The sequence below is a fragment of the Ambystoma mexicanum genome, chromosome 10 (assembly GCF_040938575.1).
Source record: "Ambystoma mexicanum isolate Mex_15411 chromosome 10, UKY_AmexF1_1, whole genome shotgun sequence".
Lineage (NCBI taxonomy): Eukaryota > Metazoa > Chordata > Amphibia > Caudata > Ambystomatidae > Ambystoma > Ambystoma mexicanum.
In genome coordinates, this window is record NC_090932.1 from 59,794,804 (window position 1) to 59,821,796 (window position 26,993).

Below are 26,993 nucleotides of genomic sequence, written 5' to 3' on the forward strand. Positions count from 1 at the left end.
GGTGGGGATTGGTAGTGCCTAAGCTTCAAGCACTGTGCTACGGTGAGGGATAGCTGGAGTACGAGGAACCAGCGGTGGGTGAAGGGTTTGGACTGGAGACACAGCTGTCAGTCAAGGAACCTTGGCCTGAGATACCAGGAGAGTGGGGAAAAGCCCAAGCTGGGGGCACAAACAGTAAGCTGCAACATCTGAATCCGGGACACCTCACAAGTCAGAGAAACGCTTTAATTAAGGGTAGCAGCAGCAGCCAACACCTATATCTGGGACACCTGGCAAGTCGGAGAGAAGCATACATTTAAAGTGCAAATGCAGCAACACCTAAATCTGGGACACCTGGCAAGTGGGAGAAAAGCCTAAATTGAAGGCACAACAGTAAAAGCAGCAACACCTAAATTTGGGACACCTGCCAAGTGGTAAAACGGCCTTATTGAGGGTACAACAGCAAAAGCTGCAACACTCGGATTTGGTACACCTGGCAAGTGGGAGAAAAGCCTAGATTGAGGGTACAACAGCAAAAGCATCACCTAGATTTGGTACACCTGGTCAGTGGGAGAAAAGCCTAAATTGGGGGTACAACAGCAAAAGCAGCAACACCTAGATTAGGGACACCAGGCAAGTGGGAGAAAATTAAATTGAGGGTAGAACAGCAAAAGCAGCAACACTCAGATTTGGGACACCTGGCAAGTAGGGGTAAACCATAAATGCAAACACAACAGTAGGCACAAGTATATTGTGTATATAAGGGGAGTGGTAGTGTTTTTGGAATACAGTGGTTGCTTTATTCCTAACCCAACCCAGACCACACTTCCTTTGTTTTTTGTTGCTGGTTGCCGGCGGCACTCTTCACAGGCGAACATGGGCAAACACAGAGTCGGTGGGGCTGCACGGGCACGGGGCTGCCCTGGAACGATAACCTAATAGTGCCTGCAGGGGCCAATTGGGGTCGCAGGGAGGGCTGGGAGTCTGATGTGTGAGCCAGCAATACTGATGTGGATGCGGCGGGAGGGTGGGGGGAGGCACCGGATACTACAGGCACAAAATTACATCAAGGATTGCAAAAATAAAAATATAAATGCAGTGGCCACGCTGCAGATGCTTTTTTTTTTCTTCTACTTACCACAGAGCCACCAGGTTGGTCCCTTTTCCTATTTTTCTCTCTCATAGTTTATTTCTGTTGTTGCTTTCCTTTACCACCCCCATCCCTGTTTACTACATGGCACTTAATGCCTCTCTTGCCCCCTTTCATGTCAGTACCTCTGCTGCACAGTGATTCACCCACCCCCTGTAATCTGAACACCTGAGTTGTGTAAGAGGTTTGTGTGCTGTTGTAACACTGGTCACTAACTGTTCTTGTGCATTTACAGGTCAGAGGCGGTTGTGGGAGGCTGTGAAGCGGCGGCGAGCCATGTGCAAGCGCAAGTCCTGGATGAGCAAAGTAAGTCACCGGAACTGAACTGTGTTTGGCACGTTGATAATGGTGAAAGGGGCGTGGTGTTGCGATGATGTGTGTATAGTTTCCTGACCCCCGCGCCCGGGTATTGCCTCTGCCAGCTCAACAACCAGGCTCGCTGCATCATTAGTAATCTCTGCAAAGGTTAAGAGGGCCTCCTTTTTTGCTCTTGTGTCTGTTGTCAGAGGTTTATATAAAGGGAATCCAGAGATTTCACTTGCTAGGGTATATAGTGTGAACTCTTGGTAAGTTTGCAGGGGCAGGGGTCTTCGAGATTTGACTCAACAGATATTTTGGAATACAGCACCCATCAGCCCTAGCCAGTATAGTCAATGGTGATGGCCCATGGGAGACGTAGTATAAAGCCTCTTAAGAGGCGCGGGTTGCAGACATGTACCCTAGAATGGGGAGGTTATGCCTATTGTAAAGGCCCCTCATGGGTCAGAGGGTTGGAGTTCTTATTGTCGGCAATAAGAGCCCTTGTTAAAAGGACTTGCAAGATGTACTTGTTGTAGGAGTCTGTGATATATAAGGCTGGGGAGTTCCCAGTGGCTAGGACAACATGGTTGGGTTATGCATTTTCCTCCTCTGTCATACCTGCAAATAGTTGATGTGTTCACTGAGAATATTCTATAAATCGTTTGGATGGGGACCTTCTATGGGTACTGTGAAAATATGCACACAGATGAAGACTACAAATAGTATACGAATGTACCCTAGTTTATGTCCGTTTGCTCAGAGCACTGTGACAAATCTAGGGAATGTGTCCCTTCTCCCCAAGGGGGAGACATCCCTTTTGGGACTGGGGAGGTGAGCCTGCTACACTTAACTCCTCGGTAAGCGGGATCCTACTGAGGCTCCCCCTTTTGGGGGACAAGGAAGCACCAAGTAAGGGTTTTGCTAAAGTATTTTGTAACACAGACTCACAAGTGTTTGTTGGCAATATGGGATAAAAGCAATACAATGTGGTAAAGGGCCCTTTAAATGTGCATGGTTGGGTTTATGACCCACAGAGCCATTACTCTTATTTCGGGAAGGAACATAAAGGACACGTGACACCTGCAGTATGGGGAAGAACCAGCATGAGGGAAAGAGGCTGAAGCCTGCACCAGATTGCAGAGGAAGGAAAGTCTCTCTTCCAGGAGGAGCCTGGAGGCAGGGCCACACAGACCGCGTGGTGGGCGGAGGAAACCGGGAGGCCTGCAGAAACGCTGCTGAGTCCAGGAAGGTGGAGAGCCCGAGAATCGCTGGTGAGAGACCAAGAAACACAACTGCCACTGACACCGGACCCTGGTGTACAGCAGGAGCGATGCCTGTTGGTTGCAAACAGGAGGAACCGAAACAGGAGACCACCAACCACGAAGTCAGAGTCGAGGTTCCAGCTAGAAACAGAGAAGCCGCCTCCGCCGACGACCAAGTTGCACACAATTGGCTGGAGGTCGGAAGCCAGCCACCACAAGCCAAGAAAAAGGGGATTGATTAGTCTTACCTAGGCAAAGAGTGTTTCAGTTTCTCATTAGTGGTAGGGACAAACGATAGGTGGTTAGAATTGGTTTGGATGGAGGACGCAATTTTTATTTTCTTTGAAGAAAATCCATCATCTTAGAGCTAGGGACAGACGAGGCATTTATTCATTTAATGAAAACACTTTGTTGAAAAACATGTCCTCTTGTCCATCTCCTTTGTCTGACTTCCCAGAGCATCCAATCACAACTTCCTGTAATTTACTCCACTGGAGTCTCATCAAGCTTAGGGTCACGGGGGTTTTGGGCAAACGTTCCCCCAGCCTCACTAAGCAGGGAATTGACGTGTATCCTAGAATCCTTCACCTCCGGACTCCCACTACACTCAGGGTATAAAATAAAGATTCCCCTCTCGTGCTCTCAATATGCAAATGAATATGGAAGAAGCATCCTCGCAGGGAACTCTTAGACCCGAATGGAGGGGAGGTGACGTTCAACCGGGAGGACGCAGGAGATCACACCCACGTTCTGGTCTAGCTTCTGGTGCCTCTCCAATGGGTCTGCCATTTCTTTCTTTGCTGGTTTGCTGCTTCTCGGGCCATTGCAATCACCCCTCCCCCCAAGTCTCACAAGCGACAGTCTGTCTGCCCTCAACTAGCCTTTGTTGGCTCTTCCTCCTGGCTCCTTCCGGGCTCCCTCGTTGCCATGGAAATATAAAAGAGACTTGATCCCATTTCAGGCTGAGGCCACCTTGGTCCCGTTTTTGCAGAGAACTGGTCACTATAGTATGTGGGCAGTCCATGTTCTGTTAACAAATATATATACTTTAAAGCTATTTGAGGGCCAGCCTGCGAATAATGATACCTCCACATTTGGGAGAGTACAGAGCCTGTAATGGCTCTGAGCACATTCCAGGGCCCTCGCTTCGCTGGTACCTACCTTAGGGTCGGGCTGGTGAGCCGTTACTGGCCCCGTTAGCTCCCCAAATGCAGAGGTGGTCACTATTTTCTAACTTTGGAATGTTGTCATGGCCATTGTGAACGATGGTTCCAAAGAGGGCCTTAACCACTGTTGCAGAGCCAGATGTCTCTCATCCATCATTCCGCCTCAGTGCTCAATGTGTCCCCTTGCCAATTGTCCATCAGGACAAATTTCATTCCAACTATGGCATTCCAACCCTGGGTTAGCAGGTTGTTAACGAGTGTTATCGGACCGCACCAGTTATGGGCCGGAAGTGACCCCAGGGAGTGACGTGGCAGTGTTTCATTGGCTAATTTCTGGGCTCTATATCCTGATAGATTCCTGAGTTTCAACCAATCCAGAGTCCTCCATTGGGTCGTGAGTTACCTGCCTGATGCCTTGCTTCAGCACCACCCTCCCTCTCCTCCACTGTCTGCTCTCAATGCCCTGGTGCTCTCACCAAATACCTCAACCACCACCACCCTCTTTCTCCTGCCTTCTTCCTGATATTGACGGTGCACAAGGTCATTCCCGCAACGCTCTAACCCCCACCCTGATTTCACAATAAACCAGAGATAAGTGCCCTGGACAACAGGGCACATGCATCCTGCCCCGGAGGTGGGTACTAGTAGCATTATACCCCTCCCCTTTGGGCTACACTGTGTGGTAATGACTCTAATATTGCGCGCCTTGGCAACTTTTGCTTCTAGGTCCTTACCGTCTGGCGTAGTCTGTGTGGTTGAGCTTTAAAGCTTATTTTGAACATTAGCCAATCAGTAAGTGTAGCATGCAGGCTCCCACATTCCATGCTTCTCATTCGTTTGTGTCAGTTTCCAGCTCTCTAGCCAGTCCACAAGCTTGCAGTGCAGGCTCTAACCGCCTATAAAGGGTTGTATTCCGCGCGAGGTATGCAACAACTCATCAGCTACTGAGAGTGGTGGACACCAATCAGCCACGGATTCAACATCAAGATGTCCACAGGAATCGTCTTCCCGGATGTCGCCAAAGCATTCGACCGAGACTGGCACAAGGGACTGCTGCACAAGATGATTGACCTGGGATATCCAAACTACCTGGTGAAAACGATTGCAAGCTACCTGGGAGGCCGCACCTTCCATGTCGCCATGCGGTCTGAGATGTCCTCATCACATCCCATCCGAGCAGGCGTGCCACCGGGATCGAACCTCGGACCCTTCCTGTTCAACCTCTTCACCAACGACATCCCGACAGATCTCCACAAGACCGACCTGACGCTGTTTGCAGACGATGTTGCAGTCATCTCCCAGTCATTCAGCGAAAAGGAAGTGGCAAAGAACCTGCAAGCTTCATTGGATACCACTGCGAAGTGGTACAGCGACTGGAGGATAGAACTGAACACCAGCAAGACAACCGCAACGCTGTTCACCAGAAAGAAGATCAAGGAGCACCCCCACATCAGCCTCAACAGGGAGACCATCAAATGGGAGCGCAGCAGCCGCTACATTAGTGTGACCCTGGACAGCAAACTCAACTGGGAAAGCCACATCCAGAAGACTCAGCCGAAGGCAACAGGAAAGATGGCAGCGCTGTACCCACTCCTGAAGACCAAGTCCATGCCCCTCCGGACAAAGATCAACGTCTACAAGGCGATCATCAGACCAATCCTGACATATGCCTCCCCAGCATGAATGACCTGCCATGAGCGACACTGGAAGAGTCTTCAGATAGTCCAGAACAAGGTCCTGTGGATATCGTCTGGAGCTCCCATCTTCACAAGGATAGCAGACCTTCACAGAGACCTGGACATCGAGATGTTGGCCAAACGTCTAGCGAAGCTGAGTAAGAACTTCTGCCAAGGACTGGATCAGAACCCGAACCCTCTGATCAGAAGACTCACTGCCACCACTGCAAACCCCTTTCGACCGCTACCCGTGGCCCATCACTGCGAAGACCCTGTGAAACCAGCCTTACTGTGACAAGACCACACAGACCAAGAAGAATCCAAACCCACGACTACATACTCAACCCGAGAAGATGGAGTAATGAGGCTCAAGCTTCGGTATCCAATAATCACTGCTGATGGATAAAAATCTATCAGCAAAAAGAAGCAGCGCTCGAGGCTCGTCCCTTTGTGATGTGTACAGACTGGGCACAAAGCCTGGAGACCTGGACAAGCTTAGCCACTGGAAGCCCGAGTTGAGCCTTTCCTTTCAGCCCCCCTGCATGAGCTTGGATAGTGTTAGAGCCCTTACCATTGGGCTGTGTGACCTTATGCCCTCTTTATAGGCCATTGTCTTCGGACCAAGAGCACTAGAACTTGGGGCGAGGTCACCTCCTACGTGATAGAGCTTTCTCGGTGCGGGCTCTAACATGCTCTTGTATTCTCTGGGGGTATCCATGGAACGTTCCCCTCCAGGATTACACCCCCCACTGGGGAGGGCGGGGTTGGGGTCTTCTGGGAAATATTCCTCTTCTGCATAATGTAAGGGATTTCAAATCTATGCACCCAATAATACACAGTCAAACTAACTGCAGTCAGAAGACTACTAAAAAAAGAGGCAAAAAATACCCGTTCCGAAAATAACAAAGCTAAAAATCAATAAAACGAAAAGAACCTTACTTGAATACCAGGCTTCAAAGTGTGCTCTCGCCACTAGAAATTGGCGAGTGATAATGGCCTCTTGGCGAGTAAGACATGGTGTGCTGTGTGAGTGTGCTTGCAACTTAACATGTGTACCCCTTTTAACACTTAACAAAATAAAATGCTGAACACATTGAACCGAAAGGGGAAACGCTTCTATCCAGGAGCAGACTGATTTTAGAGACCCTCTGGAGGGCGGGGCAGGGTTGCAGGAGCGCCTGTGGCTACGGGCGCTTTCCCCCATTTCTTAAAGTATACCTTCACTGATGGAAAAACGCACGTGCACAAGAAGGGCTGCTGAGCCCAGTTGGGTGGATACGAGCAGTTCTCCCACGTGTTACTAAATGAACAAGAGACGCAAAACATGTTTGACCAAATACATATTTAGGTTCAGAATTTCCTTTTGAGTGTAAACAAGCCGATGGTGACGAGTATCGTGATGCGCACGTTCGGGGGCCTTGAGTAAAGTGGTGTCTGTCGTATGTGACCCACGCTGCACACTTTCATTTAGGTTTGGGCAGCACCCCTGAATCGGCGCGTTCATTTAATAATAATGTAGCATTTATATAGCGCTACGAACCCTCAGGTATTACCCACGCTGTGTGGTGCTCATTTATCAACCTCGGAAGGATGAAATGCTGAGTTTGGCCCTGCCGGGATTGGAACCTGCGCTCCGCACAGATGTCAAAGCGCGCGCTCTACTCGCTGTGCTATCGGACCTGTGCCACCAGAACACAAGATAACTTCCCCATGCTCCTTATTCTACGCGGCTGCGTTACACTCCAGTCCCCTCTTGCTCCTCCTGCAAGCAGAGCACGGCTGTTGTGTGGCTTTCCCCACAATGCAGGGGCGAGTGCTTCACTGCAGTGGTTGCAACCAATGGGCTGCGTCTCCCATGTAGCCTTTGCAATATCCAGTTTTCTCGCTGCAGCTGTGGCTCCAGGCATGCACTAGTTCGCAAATCATCCCCGCCCCCCCCCCAAACTCCTGCACTCACTTAAATTCATAATTCTAGAGACCTGGGAATTTCAGATTTCTGGAAGTTTAGCTCCCTCTTAGTGATGGCTGTTGAATGCCCCCCCTGGATCATCCTCTAGGTGGCGCACGCACACCATGCTCAAAATGCAAACTTTTTAAAGAGCTAGCCAAACTCAAAGGGGGTTTAATTTACCGTGGGCATGGTTGTGATGAAGGGCCTGCCCCTTAAATAAACGTTTTTGGTAAAAATATTTTTCAAAAGTTAGGACCAATATTCAGCTAAATTGGTGATCGAAAATCATGTTTTCCAGCAGGTAGAATTGTGTTTTTATCTTTGGAAATTGCACATGGTGCTTTTGTTTCAACAGTCAAGGCGGTGGGCCAGACTTTCTTTTTGAATAAGCGAAGCTCCCTTTTGAAAGTGTGTTGTGCCCTTTTTCCTGTTTTCTGTTGTACAATCACTTTTTATAAACTGCCTATCTTTTGTTTGCTCTGCGCTATGCAAATGGTCCGTGCAGACTGCCATGTGATAAACTGGGATTCCATTGAGTATCCCATAATACTCATTACATAATCCCATGGTGTAGGCCGAATGGTGGACTGTGGGGCATGAATTAGGGAGAGGGTGTGGGAGTCCCCTGCCAATGTGGCCCTATGATAGAATGCTATTTATTGAGGGTAGGATAGCCCAAAGTATTTAGATTTTTATCAACGTTAAATAACGTGGGGAATTCTGTTTCTGAAAGGGAGGTGTGCTAATCGGACCCACCCTTTTCAAAATGCTCCATGCCAAAATCATAGTGAACACATATGCCTAGTGTAACCAGTCTACTAACCTCTAGAGTGCCAAATCTGCGGTGGCACATAGTAGGTTCTAAGATCACCTGTGCACCCGTGACAGCTAATGGAACACAAAGTACCTTTTTATAGAGCCTTGACTGGACTTGTTTTTTATTTTGCAGCTAATGGAACACAAAGTACCTTTTTATAGAGCCTTGACTGGACTTGTTTTTATTTTGCAGCTAATGGAACACAAATTACCTTTTCATAGAGCCTTTACTGGACTTGTTTTTATTTTGGAGTCCTTGTAGTATTTGATTGGATAGTACTGGTACCTGCTTATTAACCTACTGAAGGTATAGCCTGCCCTTTGCCTGCGCTAGCAAACGAGGCAATGAATGTAAGCCTGTAGGGCTACACTTGTTTGGTCTTTCATTGGGATCACTGCTGTGTGGGGTTGAGAAGGCAGTTTAGCCTTTACTCATCCCTGTACTGCTGCAGAGCAGTTGTCATGTTGTCACAGGACCCACTACCAGGCTGCGCCTCCTCTATATGTAGTGTATGTTTGCTTTTATACTTTGCCAAATCACCACCCTTTTATGATCCGACCACTGAGCGGTGTCTGCGGAGCGTTGCACTCTGCCCCGCCAGGGTTATCCAGACCGTACTCTACTGGAAGAAAGAAAATAGCGACGGGAGATAAGAGGTTGGGAAAGCTGGAAATATATGCTATGAACACAGGGCGGGTGGAATGCATCGTGGGAAGAATGGTTTGTGATGGCATGGGTGCGTGTCAGTCCGGTTAGGTGGACCATGGTTTTGGAAAATCAAGGAGGGAGATATTTGCTAAGTGTTGTGATAATTGGGTTGTGCTTCCGATGCAGAGTTTGAGAATTGTAAGCTACCATACAATGTAATGTTCTATGCATGAGGGCCCCGGGAGTGTGCTCGGGCAATCCTGGAACGTTGGAGGCTTGTTTGTCTAGGCATTTCCCTACTTTGTGCCCCAGGTCAAGCTGCAGATTGCTAATTCTGCGACTTTCAAGCCTGACCCAAGAGTGGCATTGTCGGGGATAAGATTGTGTATACATGTGAATGTTGTTGGTAAAAGGAGGCAAGGGAATGGAGTGCCCACATTAAAACGACATGGCACCTTCATGTCAAAAAGGTTGTTAAGAGTTAGCTGGTCTTCAACTTGGAGCATTTTTCGTGGCGGGTGTGGGTGGTGCATCCGGTGACCTATCACAGCCCTGAGGATTAGGGACACAGGCACCAGCACGCTTGCTAGGGAGGGACACTTCTGCCTGCTGATCAAGAGGACCAATTTATGAAAGTGGACAACTGGGCAGGAACATTGGGCCCCTGCGCTGCTTTTCCCTGACTTGCTTGCAGAGTTAATGTACTTTTTGTTCTTCGTTTTGATTGGGTAGTTTCTGTTCAGTGGAAATATTTTGCATCAACCTCAGTGGGCGGCAAATATTCCATAATGAGGGCTTTGTGTCTTTATTGTCTGGTGATGTGAGAGGAGACCACATTGTATTTCCGGTGCCTTGTTAAGGACGCAGCATGAGTGCAAAGAAGACCTTCTGGGCTGGCCTCTTTCCCCTTTAACATACTAGACTGAGGCAAGAAGGGCCTGATGAAGACACTTTATCTTGTGTTCATCCTCTTGTTGCTTCTCCTCCCTGTAGTATAGAAAGTGGAGAAACTCAAGAACACCCTGCTGTCACCACTTCACCCTGTAGTATAGAAAAGAGAGAGGCAAGAGAAGGCCCTGCTGTCACCACTTCACCCTATAGTATAGAAAAGAGAGAGGCAAGAGAAGGCCCTGCTGTCACCACTTCACCCTATAGTATAGAAAAGAGAGAGGCACGAGAAGGCCTTGCCGTCACCACTTCTCCCTGGGATATAGACAACAGAGAGGCACGAGAAGGCCTTGCCGTCACCACTTCTCCCTGGGATATAGACAACAGAGAGGCACGAGAAGGCCTTGCCGTCACCACTTCTCCCTGGGATATAGACAACAGAGAGGCACGAGAAGGCCTTGCCGTCACCACTTCTCCCTGGGATATAGACAACAGAGAGGCACGAGAAGGCCTTGCCGTCACCACTTCTCCCTGGGATATAGAAAGTGGAGAAACTCAAGAACACCTGCTGTCACCACTTCACCCTGTAGTATAGAAAGTGGAGAAACTCAAGAACACCTGCTGTCACCACTTCACCCTGTAGTATAGAAAGTGGAGAAACTCAAGAACACCTGCTGTCACCACTTCACCCTGTAGTATAGAAAAGAGAGAGGCAAGAGAAGACCCTGCCGTCACCACTTCACCCTATAGTATAGAAAAGAGAGAGGCAAGAGAAGACCCTGCCGTCACCACTTCACCCTATAGTATAGAAAAGAGAGAGGCAAGAGAAGACCCTGCCGTCACCACTTCACCCTATAGTATAGAAAAGAGAGAGGCAAGAGAAGACCCTGCCGTCACCACTTCACCCTATAGTATAGAAAAGAGAGAGGCAAGAGAAGACCCTGCCGTCACCACTTCACCCTATAGTATAGAAAAGAGAGAGGCAAGAGAAGACCCTGCCGTCACCACTTCACCCTATAGTATAGAAAAGAGAGAGGCAAGAGAAGACCCTGCCGTCACCACTTCACCCTATAGTATAGAAAAGAGAGAGGCAAGAGAAGACACTGCCGTCACCACTTCACCCTATAGTATAGAAAAGAGAGGGGCAAGAGAAGACCCTGCCGTCACCACTTCACCCTATAGTATAGAAAAGAGAGAGGCAAGAGAAGACCCTGCCGTCACCACTTCACCCTATAGTATAGAAAAGAGAGAGGCAAGAGAAGGCCCTGCCGTCACCACTTCACCCTATAGTATAGAAAAGAGAGAGGCAAGAGAAGACCCTGCCGTCACCACTTCACCCTATAGTATAGAAAAGAGAGAGGCAAGAGAAGACCCTGCCGTCACCACTTCACCCTATAGTATAGAAAAGAGAGAGGCAAGAGAAGACCCTGCCGTCACCACTTCACCCTATAGTATAGAAAAGAGAGAGGCAAGAGAAGGCCCTGCCGTCACCACTTCACCCTATAGTATAGAAAAGAGAGAGGCAAGAGAAGACCCTGCCGTCACCACTTCACCCTATAGTATAGAAAAGAGAGAGGCAAGAGAAGACCCTGCCGTCACCACTTCACCCTATAGTATAGAAAAGAGAGAGGCAAGAGAAGACCCAGCCGTCACCACTTCACCCTATAGTATAGAAAAGAGAGAGGCAAGAGAAGACCCTGCCGTCACCACTTCACCCTGTAGTATAGAAAAGAGAGAGGCAAGAGAAGACCCTGCCGTCACCACTTCACCCTTTAGTATAGAAAAGAGAGAGGCAAGAGAAGGCCCTGCCGTCACCACTTCACCCTGTAGTATAGAAAAGAGAGAGGCAAGAGAAGACCCTGCCGTCACCACTTCACCCTGTAGTATAGAAAAGAGAGAGGCAAGAGAAGACCATGCCGTCACCACTTCACCCTGTAGTATAGAAAAGAGAGAGGCAAGAGAAGACCCTGCCGTCACCACTTCACCCTGTAGTATAGAAAAGAGAGAGGCAAGAGAAGACCCTGCCGTCACCACTTCACCCTGTAGTATAGAAAAGAGAGAGGCAAGAGAAGGCCCTGCCGTCACCACTTCACCCTGTAGTATAGAAAAGAGAGAGGCAAGAGAAGACCCTGCCGTCACCACTTCACCCTGTAGTATAGAAAAGAGAGAGGCAAGAGAAGGCCTTTCTGTCACCTATTCTCCCTGTAGTATAGAAAAGAGAGAGGCAAGAGAAGACCCTGCCGTCACCACTTCACCCTGTAGTATAGAAAAGAGAGAGGCAAGAGAAGGCCTTGCTGTCACCTATTCTCCCTGTAGTATAGAAAAGAGAGAGGCAAGAGAAGGCCCTGCCGTCACCACTTCACCCTGTAGTATAGAAAAGAGAGAGGCAAGAGAAGACCCTGCCGTCACCACTAGAAAAGAGAGAGGCAAGAGAAGGCCTTGCCGTCACCACTTCACCCTGTAGTATAGAAAAGAGAGAGGCAAGAGAAGGCCCTGCCGTCACCACTTCACCCTGTAGTATAGAAAAGAGAGAGGCAAGAGAAGACCCTGCCGTCACCACTTCACCCTGTAGTATAGAAAAGAGAGAGGCAAGAGAAGGCCCTGCCGTCACCACTTCACCCTGTAGTATAGAAAAGAGAGAGGCAAGAGAAGACCCTGCCGTCACCACTTCACCCTGTAGTATAGAAAAGAGAGAGGCAAGAGAAGACCCTGCCGTCACCACTTCACCCTGTAGTATAGAAAAGAGAGAGGCAAGAGAAGACCCTGCTGTCACCACTTCACCCTGTAGTATAGAAAAGAGAGAGGCAAGAGAAGGCCTTGCCGTCACCTATTCTCCCTGTAGTATAGAAAAGAGAGAGGCAAGAGAAGGCCCTGCCGTCACCACTTCACCCTGTAGTATAGAAAAGAGAGAGGCAAGAGAAGACCCTGCCGTCACCACTTCACCCTTTAGTATAGAAAAGAGAGAGGCAAGAGAAGGCCCTGCTGTCACCACTTCACCCTGTAGTATAGAAAAGAGAGAGGCAAGAGAAGACCCTGCCGTCACCACTTCACCCTGTAGTATAGAAAAGAGAAAGGCAAGAGAAGACCATGCCGTCACCACTTCACCCTGTAGTATAGAAAAGAGAGAGGCAAGAGAACACTTCACCCTGTAGTATAGAAAAGAGAGAGGCAAGAGAAGACCATGCCGTCACCACTTCACCCTGTAGTATAGAAAAGAGAGAGGCAAGCGAAGACCCTGCCGTCACCACTTCACCCTGTAGTATAGAAAAGAGAGAGGCAAGAGAAGGCCTTTCTGTCACCTATTCTCCCTGTAGTATAGAAAAGAGAGAGGCAAGAGAAGACCCTGCCGTCACCACTTCACCCTGTAGTATAGAAAAGAGAGAGGCAAGAGAGGACCCTGCCGTCACCACTTCTCCCTGTAGTATAGAAAGTGGAGAAGCTCAAGAAGGCCCTTCTGTCACCACTTCTCCCTGGGATATAGACAACCGAGAGGCACGAGAAGGCCTTGCCGTCACCACTTCTCCCTGGGATATAGACAACCGAGAAGCACGAGAAGGCCTTGCCGTCACCACTTCTCCCTGGGATATAGACAACCGAGAGGCACGAGAAGGCCTTGCCGTCACCACTTCTCCCTGGGATATAGACAACTGAGAGGCACGAGAAGGCCTTGCCGTCACCACTTCTCCCTGGGATATAGACAACCGAGAGGCACGAGAAGGCCTTGCCGTCACCACTTCTCCCTGGGATATAGACAGCAGAGAGGTGCCAAATGGCCTTGCGTCACCTATTCTCCTAGGGATATACAAAGTGGGGAGGTGTGCGAAGACCTTGCCGTCACCTCTTCTCTCTGTTATGCAGAAAGTGGAGAGGTGTGAGACGACCCTCTGCCATCGCTTCTCCCTGTAGTATAGAAAGCAGAGAGGCACGAGAAGGCCTTGCTGTCACCTATTCTCCCTGTGATGTATAAGGCCGAGTGGCACGAGAAGACCCTGCTGTCACCACTTCACCCTGTAGTATAGAAAGCAGAGAAGCACGAGAAGACCCTGCCGTCACCACTTCTCCCTGTAGTATAGAAAGCAGAGAAGCACGAGAAGACCCTGCTGTCACCACTTCACCCTGTAGTATAGAAAGCAGAGAAGCACGAGAAGACCCTGCCATCACCACTTCTCCCTGTAGTATAGAAAGCAGAGAAGCACGAGAGGACCCTGCCGTCACCACTTCTCCCTGTAGTATAGAAAGCAGAGAAGCACGAGAGGACCCTGCTGTCACCACTTCTCCCTGTAGTATAGAAAGCAGAGAAGCACGAGAGGACCCTGCCGTCACCACTTCTCCCTGTAGTATAGAAAGCAGAGAAGCACGAGAGGACCCTGCCGTCACCACTTCTCCCTGTAGTATAGAAAGCAGAGAAGCACGAGAGGACCCTGCCGTCACCACTTCTCCCTGTAGTATAGAAAGCAGAGAAGCACGAGAGGACCCTGCCGTCACCACTTCTCCCTGTAGTATAGAAAGCAGAGAAGCACGAGAGGACCCTGCCGTCACCACTTCTCCCTGTAGTATAGAAAGTGGAGAAGCTCAAGAAGGCCCTTCTGTCACCACTTCTCCCTGGGAAATAGACAGCAGAGAAACCTTGCAATCAGATTCTTCAAAGGGCAGGCGGTTTGGGGTTGGGGTTGGTGAGGGTTCCTGCTGTTGGAGTTTAGGGGTAGCCTGAATTGTTTCAGTTCCGGTCTGCGTTTGATCTGAAAGTGGATGTGTGTGTTGTTATTCATTAGAATGAGGCATTCTTACTGATTTGAGTTCCATTTTATCAGGATTGTTAGTTAGTGTTGGTGATGGGAATAAGGTTTTGAGTGGTTTTCTAAAGACTTGCTGGTTTTCAGCTACACCTGGGCTCGAGTTCAGTAGCTTGATTGACAGGAAAAGGAAGAGGATCCTCTGTGGTGTTTCTGGTTAGAGCCACTGAAAGGTTGTGGTAGAGATTGCACATTCACACCTTACCGGGGGGTATTTAGGGAAAGTTAAAACTCAGTCTCATATCAGTGGAAAGATTTACTGTCCAGGTATCCACGCTGATATAGAAACTTTCATTCAGATGTGCAAAATCTGCCAAAAGATTAGCAGGCACATCCCATTACCTGCCCCTCTTAACCCATTGCCGATCACCGAAGTCCCCTTTTCAAGAATTGGTATGGACATAATAGGCCCTCTAGAGACATCTAAACTAAGCAGTAAGTATGTCCTAGCGATCGTAGACTATGCGACCCGATATCCCGAGGCATTCCCAATGTGAAACAATACCACACAACAGATCCTTAAACATCTTCCACCGTATTTCTCTAGGATTGGCTTTCCCAAGGAAATACTAACCGACCAAGGTTCGAATTTTATGAGTAAGCTTATGGCTGAAGTCAAATAGCTACTCCACGTTACCACCTTGCGAGCTTCTCTATACCATCCCCAGACCGATGGCTTGGTAGAAAGATACTATAAGGCCCTGAAACTAATTTTACGGAAATAAGTGGACAAGGACGGGAAAGACTGGGACCGAATGATCTCATGGTCACTATTTGCAGTGAGGAAACACCCCTGCCCCCCACCCCCCCAGGCCTCAACTGGTTTCTCTCAGTTTGAGTTACTCTATGGAAGAGAACCCAGAGATGTCCTGGACATGCTCCGGGAAACTGGGGAAGATCGAGAGGAGGCACCCATTTCTATAACGCCCTAAAGCAGGCTTTATGCCAGAACCCAAAGCAAAAGGTAGTTGATTTCTCAAAGGAGTTTTTGTTACAGACGGATGCCTCCCTTACAGGGTTAGGCGCCATCCTGTCCCAAATTTGTGACGGATTAGAACATCCTATGCTATACACCAGTCGCAAGTTGTTCCCGCGGGAAAAAAACGACTCTCTGGTAGAACTAGAGGCCTTAGCCATCAAATGGGCCATTATTCAGCTTAGGTAGTACCTATTGGGGTGGACGTTTACACTCGTTACTGACAACGCACCCCTAATTTGGATTAGCCAACGCAGGTCAACGTAGTCATACAGGAGGTCTGGCAAAGTCCCCGTACAGTCGAAAGCCTTTGACCCAAGAACTGTTGAGAAAGTAAGGGAAGGGAATCCCGCATTATGAGAAAGCAAGGGAAATGAATCCCGCAGGCACTGAAGGCGCATGTGAATGTGAAGTTGGCAAGAGTGAACCTGGCGGAGGGATGCTGATGACAGGGGGTAAAGTCTAAAGTGACAAGAAACAGTGTGTCGACAAAGGTGAACCCGGCAGAGGGATATCCACTGGAACTGTTTAAAAAGACGTTATGATTTGCGAACGATAAAAGCTATAGTGAACCCGGTGGAGGAAGGCTGAGAATTGAGAGGGTTCTGTGCCCAGAAGAGGGTGACCCATGGGTGAAGCATCACCCTAAGTTATATAGGGAAACATTATTATTTGGTAAAGGAACTTTTGTTTTGGTATCGCGAATATATCAGGACCTCGAAGACCAGAGATTTTCAAGAGAAACAAGACTTGGCCATCGACGGCCCTGAAAGCTGAAAGCGGAACTGTCGTCTAGTGCTGGGGAAGCTCTCGAGTGTATTGTGCTCCAAGATCCTACCTGGCCCCGTGCTCAAAACGCGGGGAAGGGAGACCAAGGCTACCGCATCCTGACATATTATCTGTGAACACTTCTTTCTTTTCTTGAAAACTATCCCACACCCTTTTTGTATTAGTTGTAAGCATTGGCAATAGGGTTTTCTTAGTATAGGGCTTTTTATTTGACACATGCAACGCCGCTAGGACTGCCTTATTTTTCATTTGATGGCCGACGCTTGCTCCCATCTTAACTTTAGTTTTAGATTAGGCATTTTTCCAACCTACATACAGTTTAATAAACACCCTTGAACTGTGATCACTTGTATCAGTGTTTACTGTTGCCACCATGAGTTCCTTACACTATCCAGGTTGTATTTTTATACAACCTGGACTGAATAGTCCCTTTTATCATTGGGTAATAATTATATTTTTCGCTGTGTTGCAACTAACCAACGATCCACGACCTTGCAGCCGTTCCAGCCACGTTACCAAATATTGGACAAGGAGGTTCATAATTTACTTGTGTTCCAATGTTTTTGGATCTCTTCTGGTGTACTAGAGGTGTGGGGCTGATTGATCGTTTAGAAACCGATATTCATCTGTGGTTCACTGGTGCCCCGGAAGTTGATTCGTCACACTGGGCTTCCGTCTCCCCACTCCCATGGAGTCCTATGGGACTCCCCGGGAATGGAGAGTTACCAAATCCGCGGCCTGACTTCCCGTGCCACCAGGACTTGTAATGTCCCAGTGGCACTGGGAAATCAGGCGGTGGATTCAGTGTTTCCGGGTCAGCGGCAACCCGCCGGTGGCACCCTTGGCTTACCGCTGACCTTGGAATGAGGCCCAATAAATAGCAGTCTTTCGAGAAACCATTCACCCAGTTATATAGTGAGGCTGGGGTCAAGAGGGGTAAAGCAGGGCCAAGAGTGATTCAGAATCACTCTTTCGCCTTTTTCCTGTGAAATACAAACAGGTTTGAAGGTGGGGGGTGATGAGTAGTCTTGTCACCTCTTCTCCTTGTCACTAGGAATCACGAAAGGTAGACACGCTTTTAATGGCCGTTTGACACTAAAGCCCAGATTTGTACTCTACTGCATAGTAAGGAAAAGAAGGGGAGGGGTGCAAAGCGCTTCTATGCTATATCACATTTGTAAGGGTAGAAGGCAAGGTGGGCACCTGGACACTTTTTTTTACTGTGGCCTGTTAGGCAAAGAGGGGATGGTTGCCAAAATAACCACAGCATGCTCTTCTCGTGTGCTTACAGCCTTTGCTCTATAACTGAGCGAGTGAGTTTGCGCACCAGTAGTTGTGCCCATGGATCAATGCAAGGGTTCGGGTTGGTCTATAGGTTAGTGAGTTGTTATGAGATTGAGGACAGGAGTGGGTTGAGTAAGTTGTCTATGATTGCGTCTAAGTGGCGAACAGCTGCGCAATAGTGACGCCATTGACCAAGTGGCTTCGACGCGTCTCATAGTACACGCTGTTGAGCGCAGCAACCGTTGACATTGCGCAACATGTTTAGGATAGCAACAAGCCGATGGAGAACAATAGAGGTTACTAGAGCTCTCACGCTCGAATTGGAGTCAGTGGAAGCAGCCCTGCCACCAGGTGCCACACAAAGCCTGTCCTGAAGGAGGCATACTTCTGCTGGCTGGGCTGTTTCTTTTCGTGGTTACCCATTATGCGGCCCTGCAGAGGTCTTGGACTACAACTTCCATGATCCTTCACCATTGGCTTTGGTTCCATTCCAAAACATCTGGAGGGCCACACAAGTGACCATGTAAAGACAGTTGCAAAGATGTAGTCAGTCACATGTTCGTGTTACTTGCATATGGTGCGGATATGCAACGTTAACAGAATGACCACCACTTTTCCTTGTTACAGCTGAACTCCTAATGAGGCATCTTCCAAAATTGTAGTAGTAGTTTGGAACTCTGCACAGTGATCGGTTGAGTTCGAAAGAAACTATGAGTAACTACATTCTTCTCTGATCTGTAAACCATACTAAATTCTTTTTTTTTTTTTTTTTTACCTATAGCATGTTGCCATAATGGCCTATTTTGAAAGAACAATTTGTTTTTGTCAGTCAGAAAATGTAAAACTTTTGTTTGTCTTATGACTGTAAAAAGGACACTAATCCTTTTGGCCTTGGCAAACCGTAGGAGAGAAAAACATGAACTCTTTGTACTAATTGTGAAATGTGGGCCTGAAGTGAAACACAGGCCCTGTGCTTATCTTGGCCTTTGGGGTTCAAGAACTGTTGAAATAATTGGGGGTGCAGGGGCACGACCAGATCCGAGTACCGTTGTCAATGGTGTGGTGGAGTGAGCTCCCTGTTTTTGTGACCACACTGCAAAAAGTCTACTGGATTTACACAACCTCTGATTTCCCTAGGAGGGGAGCAATACCATATCCCTGATACCCATGAGTATTTTGTGATTTTATCTTTAGCTCAGGGGTGGTCAAACTTTGAGGCCTTCCACCGCTGCTGAATGCCTGTGTAGCATGGAAGGGTTTAATGATGCACAGGGCAGCATATTCCCTTCTGCTTTCTCCCAGGCCATGACCAGCCAGGCTCTATTGCAGGAAAGCTTGGTGGAGCTACAGACACGCTTAAATGAGGATGGGCTTTGAGCTGCATTTCCTCACGGAGCACTGGACTGCCTGGGTGTTCCGCAGCCCTGCTAGGCTCTTTAGGGGGATTGGTATAGTGGTGTGGCAGGCTGTGCAATCCAGTCTTTTCACCCTACTGTACCTGGGCAGCAGCTGGCTTATTCTGTAGGACGGCAGCTGAATGATCTTGGGTCCAGCAGGTGTTTAGCGCCTGCTTGCATTTGCAGATTTGGTTTGGGAAATAAGGCCCTTTTAATCAACCCCAAGGGTCGCTTTACATTATTTATTTGGCTGTTTTGTGGAGTGCTACATGCCGTCATCCAGCGGCAGAAAAGCATTTGTCGGCCTTGTGGATGGCGTTGGGGTAGAAAGTTTGGGTTTCATATTGATCGGTTTCCCTGATTCTCTTTTTGGCTACTGGCTTGCTTCGTCTGGAATTAAAACATCTGATCAAGTGTTATCCAACCTGTGGGGTCCCACTCCTTCGAAGGGGCTTAGTGTTTGATCCCAGTTCTTTGTATTATTGTACTTGTCTTTATGCAATTATTAATGCAGAACTAAAGATACCATAGCGTAAAGGAAATACGGACTGGATGGTTTGCTCACGGGTGACATTGTGAAGAGCACAGCGTCACTCGTGAAGTTGTACAGATGGGCTCATTCAGATCCATCCGACTCCCAGTCACATATGGGGCCCCTCAAGGTTTCATTCTCTGCCTAATCATCTTCAATCTATACATGGATCCCTTGAGAAGTCTCCTAAATGACCCGAATGTAGCCATCCATCTGTACGCTGAGGACACTCAGCTGTACCTTAAGGTCAGTGGCCCCCAGGACATTGCTCGCCTCTGTGAATGCCTGGCAAGTATGCAAACATGGATGTCAAATGCTTACCTTAAACTGAACCCGCCCAAGACCGAATTTGTCCTCATAGGTCTTCCACCAAACAACAACCCATGCAACAATGGCTGGTTGATATGTGCCTGGAAGGATTCACCCGTAAGTTGTCAAACTCTGCCACATCCCTGGGCTTCATTGTTGACAGTAGCCTTTCCTTCCAAAACAACATAGCCAAAAAGGCACAAACTGCATCGCTACAGATCAATACACTCCCTAATATCAAACTTTCATTGCCTGAACAAATTCTGTATGATGGTCCAAGCAATCGTTATTTTACACATTGATGGCAGGAAATGTCCTCCTTATTGGGCTTATAGCTGCACAACTGCCTCCCCCTCAAAGCAGCACACCATGCTGCAGCCCGCCTCATTACAGGTGCCCTCAAATTCGACCGTATCTCTCCAACACTGTGTATGCTTCACTGAATCCCCATTCCTGCCAGGATCATTTTCAAAACTGCATGTGTCAACTACAAGATGGTCTCAAACGGAAAACCAACATACTTGATGGCTAAACTCCGCACATCTCGAGGCTCTCACGCCTCACATAGCAAAACTATCAAAAGGTTGGCGTCAAAGCTAGCCTGCAACAAGCATCCCTTCTCTTGCCACTGCCTGACCATCTGGAATTCAATCCCAGTAGAGGCTCGAAATGCCCCTACCGAAATGCCCCTACCCTAGTACAGTTCTGCAAAACACTAAAACTGTGTCTCTTTCAACAATACCTACTGGACAAGAAAACATACACAAGTTAGTTGCACCCAGAGAGGTGACATGACATGCTGACAGTACGAATACTCGAGGGAACATATATGATTGAAAGAGGGTATGAAATGATGGTGAATATGAAGAGAAATCGAGTGGTTACTGTTAAAAAGCACCTTCATCAGACTTCTTTAGCGTCTTAGATGTACGTTATTGCATAGCTACATGAAGCTACATGAAAGGCAACCACTGGGTCCCATCACCTAGGCTTAACTGACCTCAGGTAGAACACTCATGCAGCATTCACACATCAACATTCCAACTTGACATCATGGGGTCTCACATTCACAAGCAAGTACTTCACAACACATCTCCTTCCTTTCCGACATACACCGATAAACACATCAGAACACATCCCCTTCTTACCACAACCATCACTGACACAGGGAACACAACACAAGGCATTCACACATCAAAACATCCACACTGTGCATCCTTTTAACAAGAGATGCAACTCAAAATAAAACTTCAGGGACTCTATCCCTACCTAACTGAGACACTATCCCTACACTCATGTTGAGAGACGCTATCCCCACTAAGGGTCTCTTCCCTTTTACTACACTTAACAGGGATGCTATCCCTAAACCTTATGTTAAGAGACGCTATCCCTTCTCAACAGGGACGCTATCCCAACACTCCTTTTGAGGGACGCTAGCCCTACCTCTTACTTGGGACACTATCCCCATACTGATACCGAGTATCCCTACTTCACTCAGGAACACTATCCCTAAACTGGTGCGGGATGCTCTCCCTAAACTGGTGCGGGGCGCTCTCCCTAAACTGGTGCGGGACGCTATCCCTACTTCACTCAGGGACGCTATCCCTAAACTGGCGCGGGACGCTATCCCTACTTCACTCAGGGACGCTATCCCTAAACTGGTGTCGGACGCTATCCCTAATTACACACAGGGTGGGGCACTATCCCTTCTTCACACTAGGGACGCTATCCCTTGTACCTCAAATGGGACACTATCCCTGCTACATACTAGGGTTGCTATCCCTCTACCTCAGTTGGGATGCTATCCCTGTACCTCAGTTGGGACGCTATATCTATACTTCACTGCTGATTGGAGGCACTACCCTCCTCCATTGGGGACGCTAGCCCTACTCTTCACTTAACACTTCACTAAAAAGGGAAGGCCCTACCTTCCTCTATTGGGAACGCTATGCCTACACTTTACTTCAACTATCACACTTCTGGTATATTTGCACTTCAGACCAACCTTCAACAACAGCGACCCACTTCTAAAATAGAACATTTTGAATTTCAATATTTTATTACAGTAAAATCTGCAAATCTATGAATCTCTAAAAGTCCATGCCGCCTTCTTACAGGTTACTTTTGCATTATGCACATATCCTTAAACACTATAAATCCATGGTGCCTTCATGCAGCCTACTTTTGCTTTATGCGCATACCTCTAAACTTCCATAAATCCATGTTGCACTAGACAACATAACCCTGAAATGCCTCAAAAGGTTACTTCTAGCCACTCAGGCTCTCTTTCTTGCAATTCCATGCATGCATCATGCACCTGCAACTTTCTCACTTAAGACAATAACTGTATTCTATAATGTACATAAGAGTCCATTTATAGCTGCAAACCCTCAAAAGGTTAGGCTTCAATCAGTATCTTTTAAACCTCAATACTTGTAGACCACAAATGCATATTCTCACTATCATTTGCATCCTCATAAGAATACAGTATCTTCTTGCATTAACGTAGCCTTAATAACGTGACGCTACTGAAATACAAATCATCCGTAAAGTTCATAACTTCAAAGGATGCATGCATATGATGACGCTTCATATGATGGCGCTCCTCCTTCATGCCCATCACTTCTTTTAGTCTGGCCTGAGAAAGTTTGGGGAAGTTATACTACACCAAATTCCCCAAAGTCATGTGGTTTCATTTCGCTCTATAGCGCTTCTGCCAAAACAAAACAATCATTTCTCATTGGCCAAAGGTCCTTCCCACTTATTTCTTATTTCTTCTTCCCTTCACTATGGAAACTTCACTGTGCTCAACACTACAGTGACTTCTTCACACCTTTGGTTACCAAGCTGCATCTGCTTTCCCAAATCTTCCTTGTTCCACTTTAGTTCTCCATTCGCTTTGCTTCTACTTCTGTACTTTGAAGCCTGCTTCTGTTTCAAGATATCACAGCGCAGGTGCTTATCTTCATAACACTACACCCTGCCTCTGCTTCACACTTCACACATTTGGGGCCTTCTTCGCTATTGACGCTTCACTTCACTTCCCCAGTCACTTTGCTGCAGCTTCTACTTCAAGCTTCAAGACTTCTCCTTGGGGCCTGCTTTACTATTTGCGGCTTCACTTCAAGACTTAACCCCTCTGCTTCTGCGCCGGGCTGCCCCTTCCTCTACTTGTGCCCTGGGCCTGCACTGGGGCTTTCTTCACTTCTCACCCCCTTTGCTTTTGCGCTGGGCTGCCCCTTCCTCTTTACTTGTGCCCTGGGCCTTCGCTGGGGCTTTCTTTCCTTCTCAACCCATCTGTTTCTGTGCTGGACTGCCCCTTCATCTTTACTTGTGCCCTGGTCCTGCTGGGGCTTTCTTTACTTCTAAACCCCTTTGCTTCTGTGCGGGGCTGCCCCTTCTTCTTTATTTGTGCCGTAGGCCTGCGCTGGGTATATCTTTTACTCGCTGCTTTAAATCCCCTGCCCAGCGCTGTACACCCCTGGGTGATGGGACTTACTTTTGGTCTTTGGGGGGCAGTGGTTCCTTTTCTCCTTTTCTTTCTGTGCTGCTCCCCCCTCAGCAGTCTGTTAGTCTCTTTGTTGCACAGGTTCTTAGTTCCTTGTCGCCAATGTTAAAAGGCACCTTCATCAGACTTCTTTAGCTTCTTAGATGTACTTTATTGCATAGCTACATGAAGCTACGTGAAAGGCAACCACTGGGTCCCATCACCTAGGCTTAACTGACCTCAGGTAGAACACTCATGCAGCATTCACACATCAACATTCCAACTTGACATCACAGGGTCTCACATTCACAAGCAAGTACTTCACAACAGTTATGTTTAAACGAGATGGTCAAACGTCAAATAAAAACTTGAAAAGATCTATCAGGGCCATTTCACAAGGACAATCAATGTAACTGTGCTAACCAGAAAAATTCTAAAACTTTCTGTGGGAATTGGATTGGCCAAAAAGGAGCGGCATGAGGATAATTGGTAGCCACAAATATCAGTTTGATCAATCAACCTGGAATCAAAAAAGAGAATTTAGGAAAAGACTAAAAGCTCTGAGCAATGAAATCTTGGATAGAGACGCTTTGATAAGGAAAAAGAGAGCACTGCTTTTAGAATATAGAAATTGGAATAGAGCCAATCGATTTCTAAAATTCCAACATCACGGTGAACTCATGTTGGAAACTTTGATTACAAAAAACACACGTAATTACTGGTCTCTAGTGAATGATAGTAAGATCTCCCAATCCACTATTCAAACTAACTCTGTTTCGGAGGGTCTTTGACGTGCTCATTTTGAGTCTCTGTTTGTGAAAATTGCATGCAATGTGGACACTTTTCACTTGGACGTTGCCTTGTCTCATTATGTTTCACGGCAGGTTGTCCGTGAACTTAACACAAAATCATCCAGCTAAAGAGCTGCAGGACCAAATGGCCTATCAAATTCAATGTTGAAAGCCGATGTTGACTCATGGTCTTCGATTCTTTTCCATCTCTTTAAGAATATCATTTCTAGGAGCCGTGCCCCGTGAGCTGCAAGTTTGCGGTTATCATTCCAATTTACAAGAGGGCCGACCGAGCGGATCCAAACAACTACCACTCGATCCCTTCTTGATGCGGATAGTACAATCTTGCAGGTGTGGTACTGCGAGAACTCGAAGGCCGGGCAGAGACACAGGGTATTTTGGATTGTGCACAGACCGGATTTCTGCGAGGCATGTCTACATCCGTTAATGGGCTGGTGGTGAATATATTTAGTGATCAGGCTTGGCAGGCAAGGTCTCCCTTTGTAAGTAACCATGGTGGATCTCAGCAAGGCTTTTGATACAGTTAATAGAGATCTAATGTGGCAAAAGCTGAGGACCTGGGGTGTTCCGTTGTGACTACTTGCAATTTTGGTCTACCATCATCGGGATACTAACATACAGGTTCGTCTAAACCGTCAAGGCGATCGCTCAAGACCTATTGCCACTGAGAGGGGAGTGAGGCAAAGCTGTATTCTTCCCCCCTTTCTCTTTCTCTTGTGTTTGTGTGATCTCAGGGAAACACTAGATAAACATTCTCTAGCAAGCCTAGAAATTGGTGGACGTAAAATAAGCTGGATAGCATATGCGGATAACGTGTTACTCGTTGACGTTGCTTGAGTGAATACGCTTCCGCAAATGACTTGATGATCAACCCAGAGAAGACAATTATACTACGGTTTTGTAATGGTAAGAAGAAAAGGGCTTCATAATGTTGGCTTGGTGTAGGATGGGCTGAAAGCCAAAACTGATTAGCTAGCTTCCCAAATGAAAAATCTCAAGGCCAATTATTGCCACTTCTCTATAATTCAATTAATAAAATTCTATAAGGGTAAAGTTATTCCCACACTTTTATACGCAATGGATATTGAATCCCAGGCATGGAATTTGGACTAGGAGCGCTTAGAGAGTAGGATCTGGAAAAAGGCCTTGAGCCTACCCATGTCTCTCGCTATAGTGGTGCTTCGCTATGAATTGGGTCTCTTGTGTCTGAAGGCTACTCTGGAGTGGCAACTCCTACATTTGTATGGGCTTATCAAGTCACTGAGGGAAGGATCATTGTTTGTCGACCTCTTTAAGCAAGATCATCCAGGGCCTGGGGAATATGGTCACTACCATCCTAACAAATCTTGGGAGAACAGTTTCGTAGTAAATACTCTCCCCATTAAAGGTAAAGAAAGCTCTAAATGAGTTTGACTGGATAAAAACAGTCAATTCCATGGGTTTACTATCACTGCATGGGAGTCTATCCTGTGTAGATAAACCAAGAGGGGTGCTACCTGATTACCTGGCCAGATTTCCAGATGGTAAAAGTCACAATTTCATGCTACAATTTAGGCTTAACTTACTCCGCACAGGAGATGTATGATCCAGGAGGGTGAGGGAAAGAGTGGGTTCGGATGTTTGCTCTTTTTGCAGTTTGGATTTTTGCGACGGATCCTGTATCATATCTTAATTGAATGCCATGGGACCAGATTAAAAGTAAGGCATTGGCACATTTTGTCGATGATTCTAGATGGCTGCAGACTGTGGACTTTCGGTACCAGCTGTCCTCAGGGCATGAAACATTCTTGACAATAGAATTGATAAGACTGCTAAAAAGTTTGGTTTTGTGAATGAATTTCCCTGAAGACTGGGTGAGAGGGTTGAATTTTAAATTTTGATTACTCTTATTTTATATTCTTGTTATATTTCCTGGTGTTGTTTGTATTTTGTACTATGTGAAAAGTCAAATGTTTGGCTAAAACACATTAAATACAAAAGAAAAATACCAAAAAGTTAGTTGCAAATGGCCAGAAAATGATATCACGAAGTCTCGGGATCCAGCATCGGATTCAGTGCTCACCATATAAAGCATTCAAGGACATCCACACCGCTTCATGTACATCAAAACGTTCTTTTCTTTGATACATTACCGTCTCATAATCGGAAAGTATAAGCACATCATTCAGCCAAGCATCCATTTGTGTTTTCTTTCTGGTTTTCCACACCTTTAAGATTTGTTTCTGAGCTACCGCCAATGCCGCGACCGTCCACATCTCCAGCTATATGTAGTTCCTATGTTGTAGCCTCCCAGAAACAGTATTGTATGTCCAGGACGCCCAGGAGTATTAACGTTCGCTACCAGATCTACTCGATCTAAATTATCCATCCAAAATATGGGATAGCCATCCCTATTTTCTCTCACTCCCAAATCCATTCATCTATCCCCTCACCCTCGTACTCTTTTCACTCACGGATATACACATTGAACACTGGTCCTGTATCCTGTAACTCACCAATCAATTAGTCATTCCTCCTATGCTCACCCTCTCAGCACGCCTTTGAGCGGGTCTGGGGAATGCGTTTTCAGCTTCTGGCACTTCCTGTTTACAAACAATTTGCTCCGCTCATAGGATTCAATGGCAGTTGTGATTTTTCCATTGAATGCAATGACCGCCAACATTTCCACATCCATGGAATGAAGAGTACACACTGTAACATATCACTACCATCAGCAACCAGGCACAGAGATGCCTAAAACCAGCGCTGGAGCATATTTCAATAAACACAGGGACATC

At 47.2% G+C, this 26,993-nt stretch overlaps 1 protein-coding gene across 7 annotated transcripts in view; it reads left to right on the forward strand.

Annotated features, from left to right (window-relative positions):
- The window catches only part of TNK2 (tyrosine kinase non receptor 2), a 503,525-nt gene that overhangs the window by 233,264 nt on the left and 243,268 nt on the right, over positions 1-26,993 (forward strand). For all 7 annotated transcript variants that reach the window (XM_069617503.1, XM_069617505.1, XM_069617507.1 and 4 more), the window contains exon 3: positions 1,365-1,435. In XM_069617503.1, the coding sequence (XP_069473604.1) occupies positions 1,365-1,435 (71 nt within the window). The remainder of the gene's footprint in view (positions 1-1,364; positions 1,436-26,993) is intronic.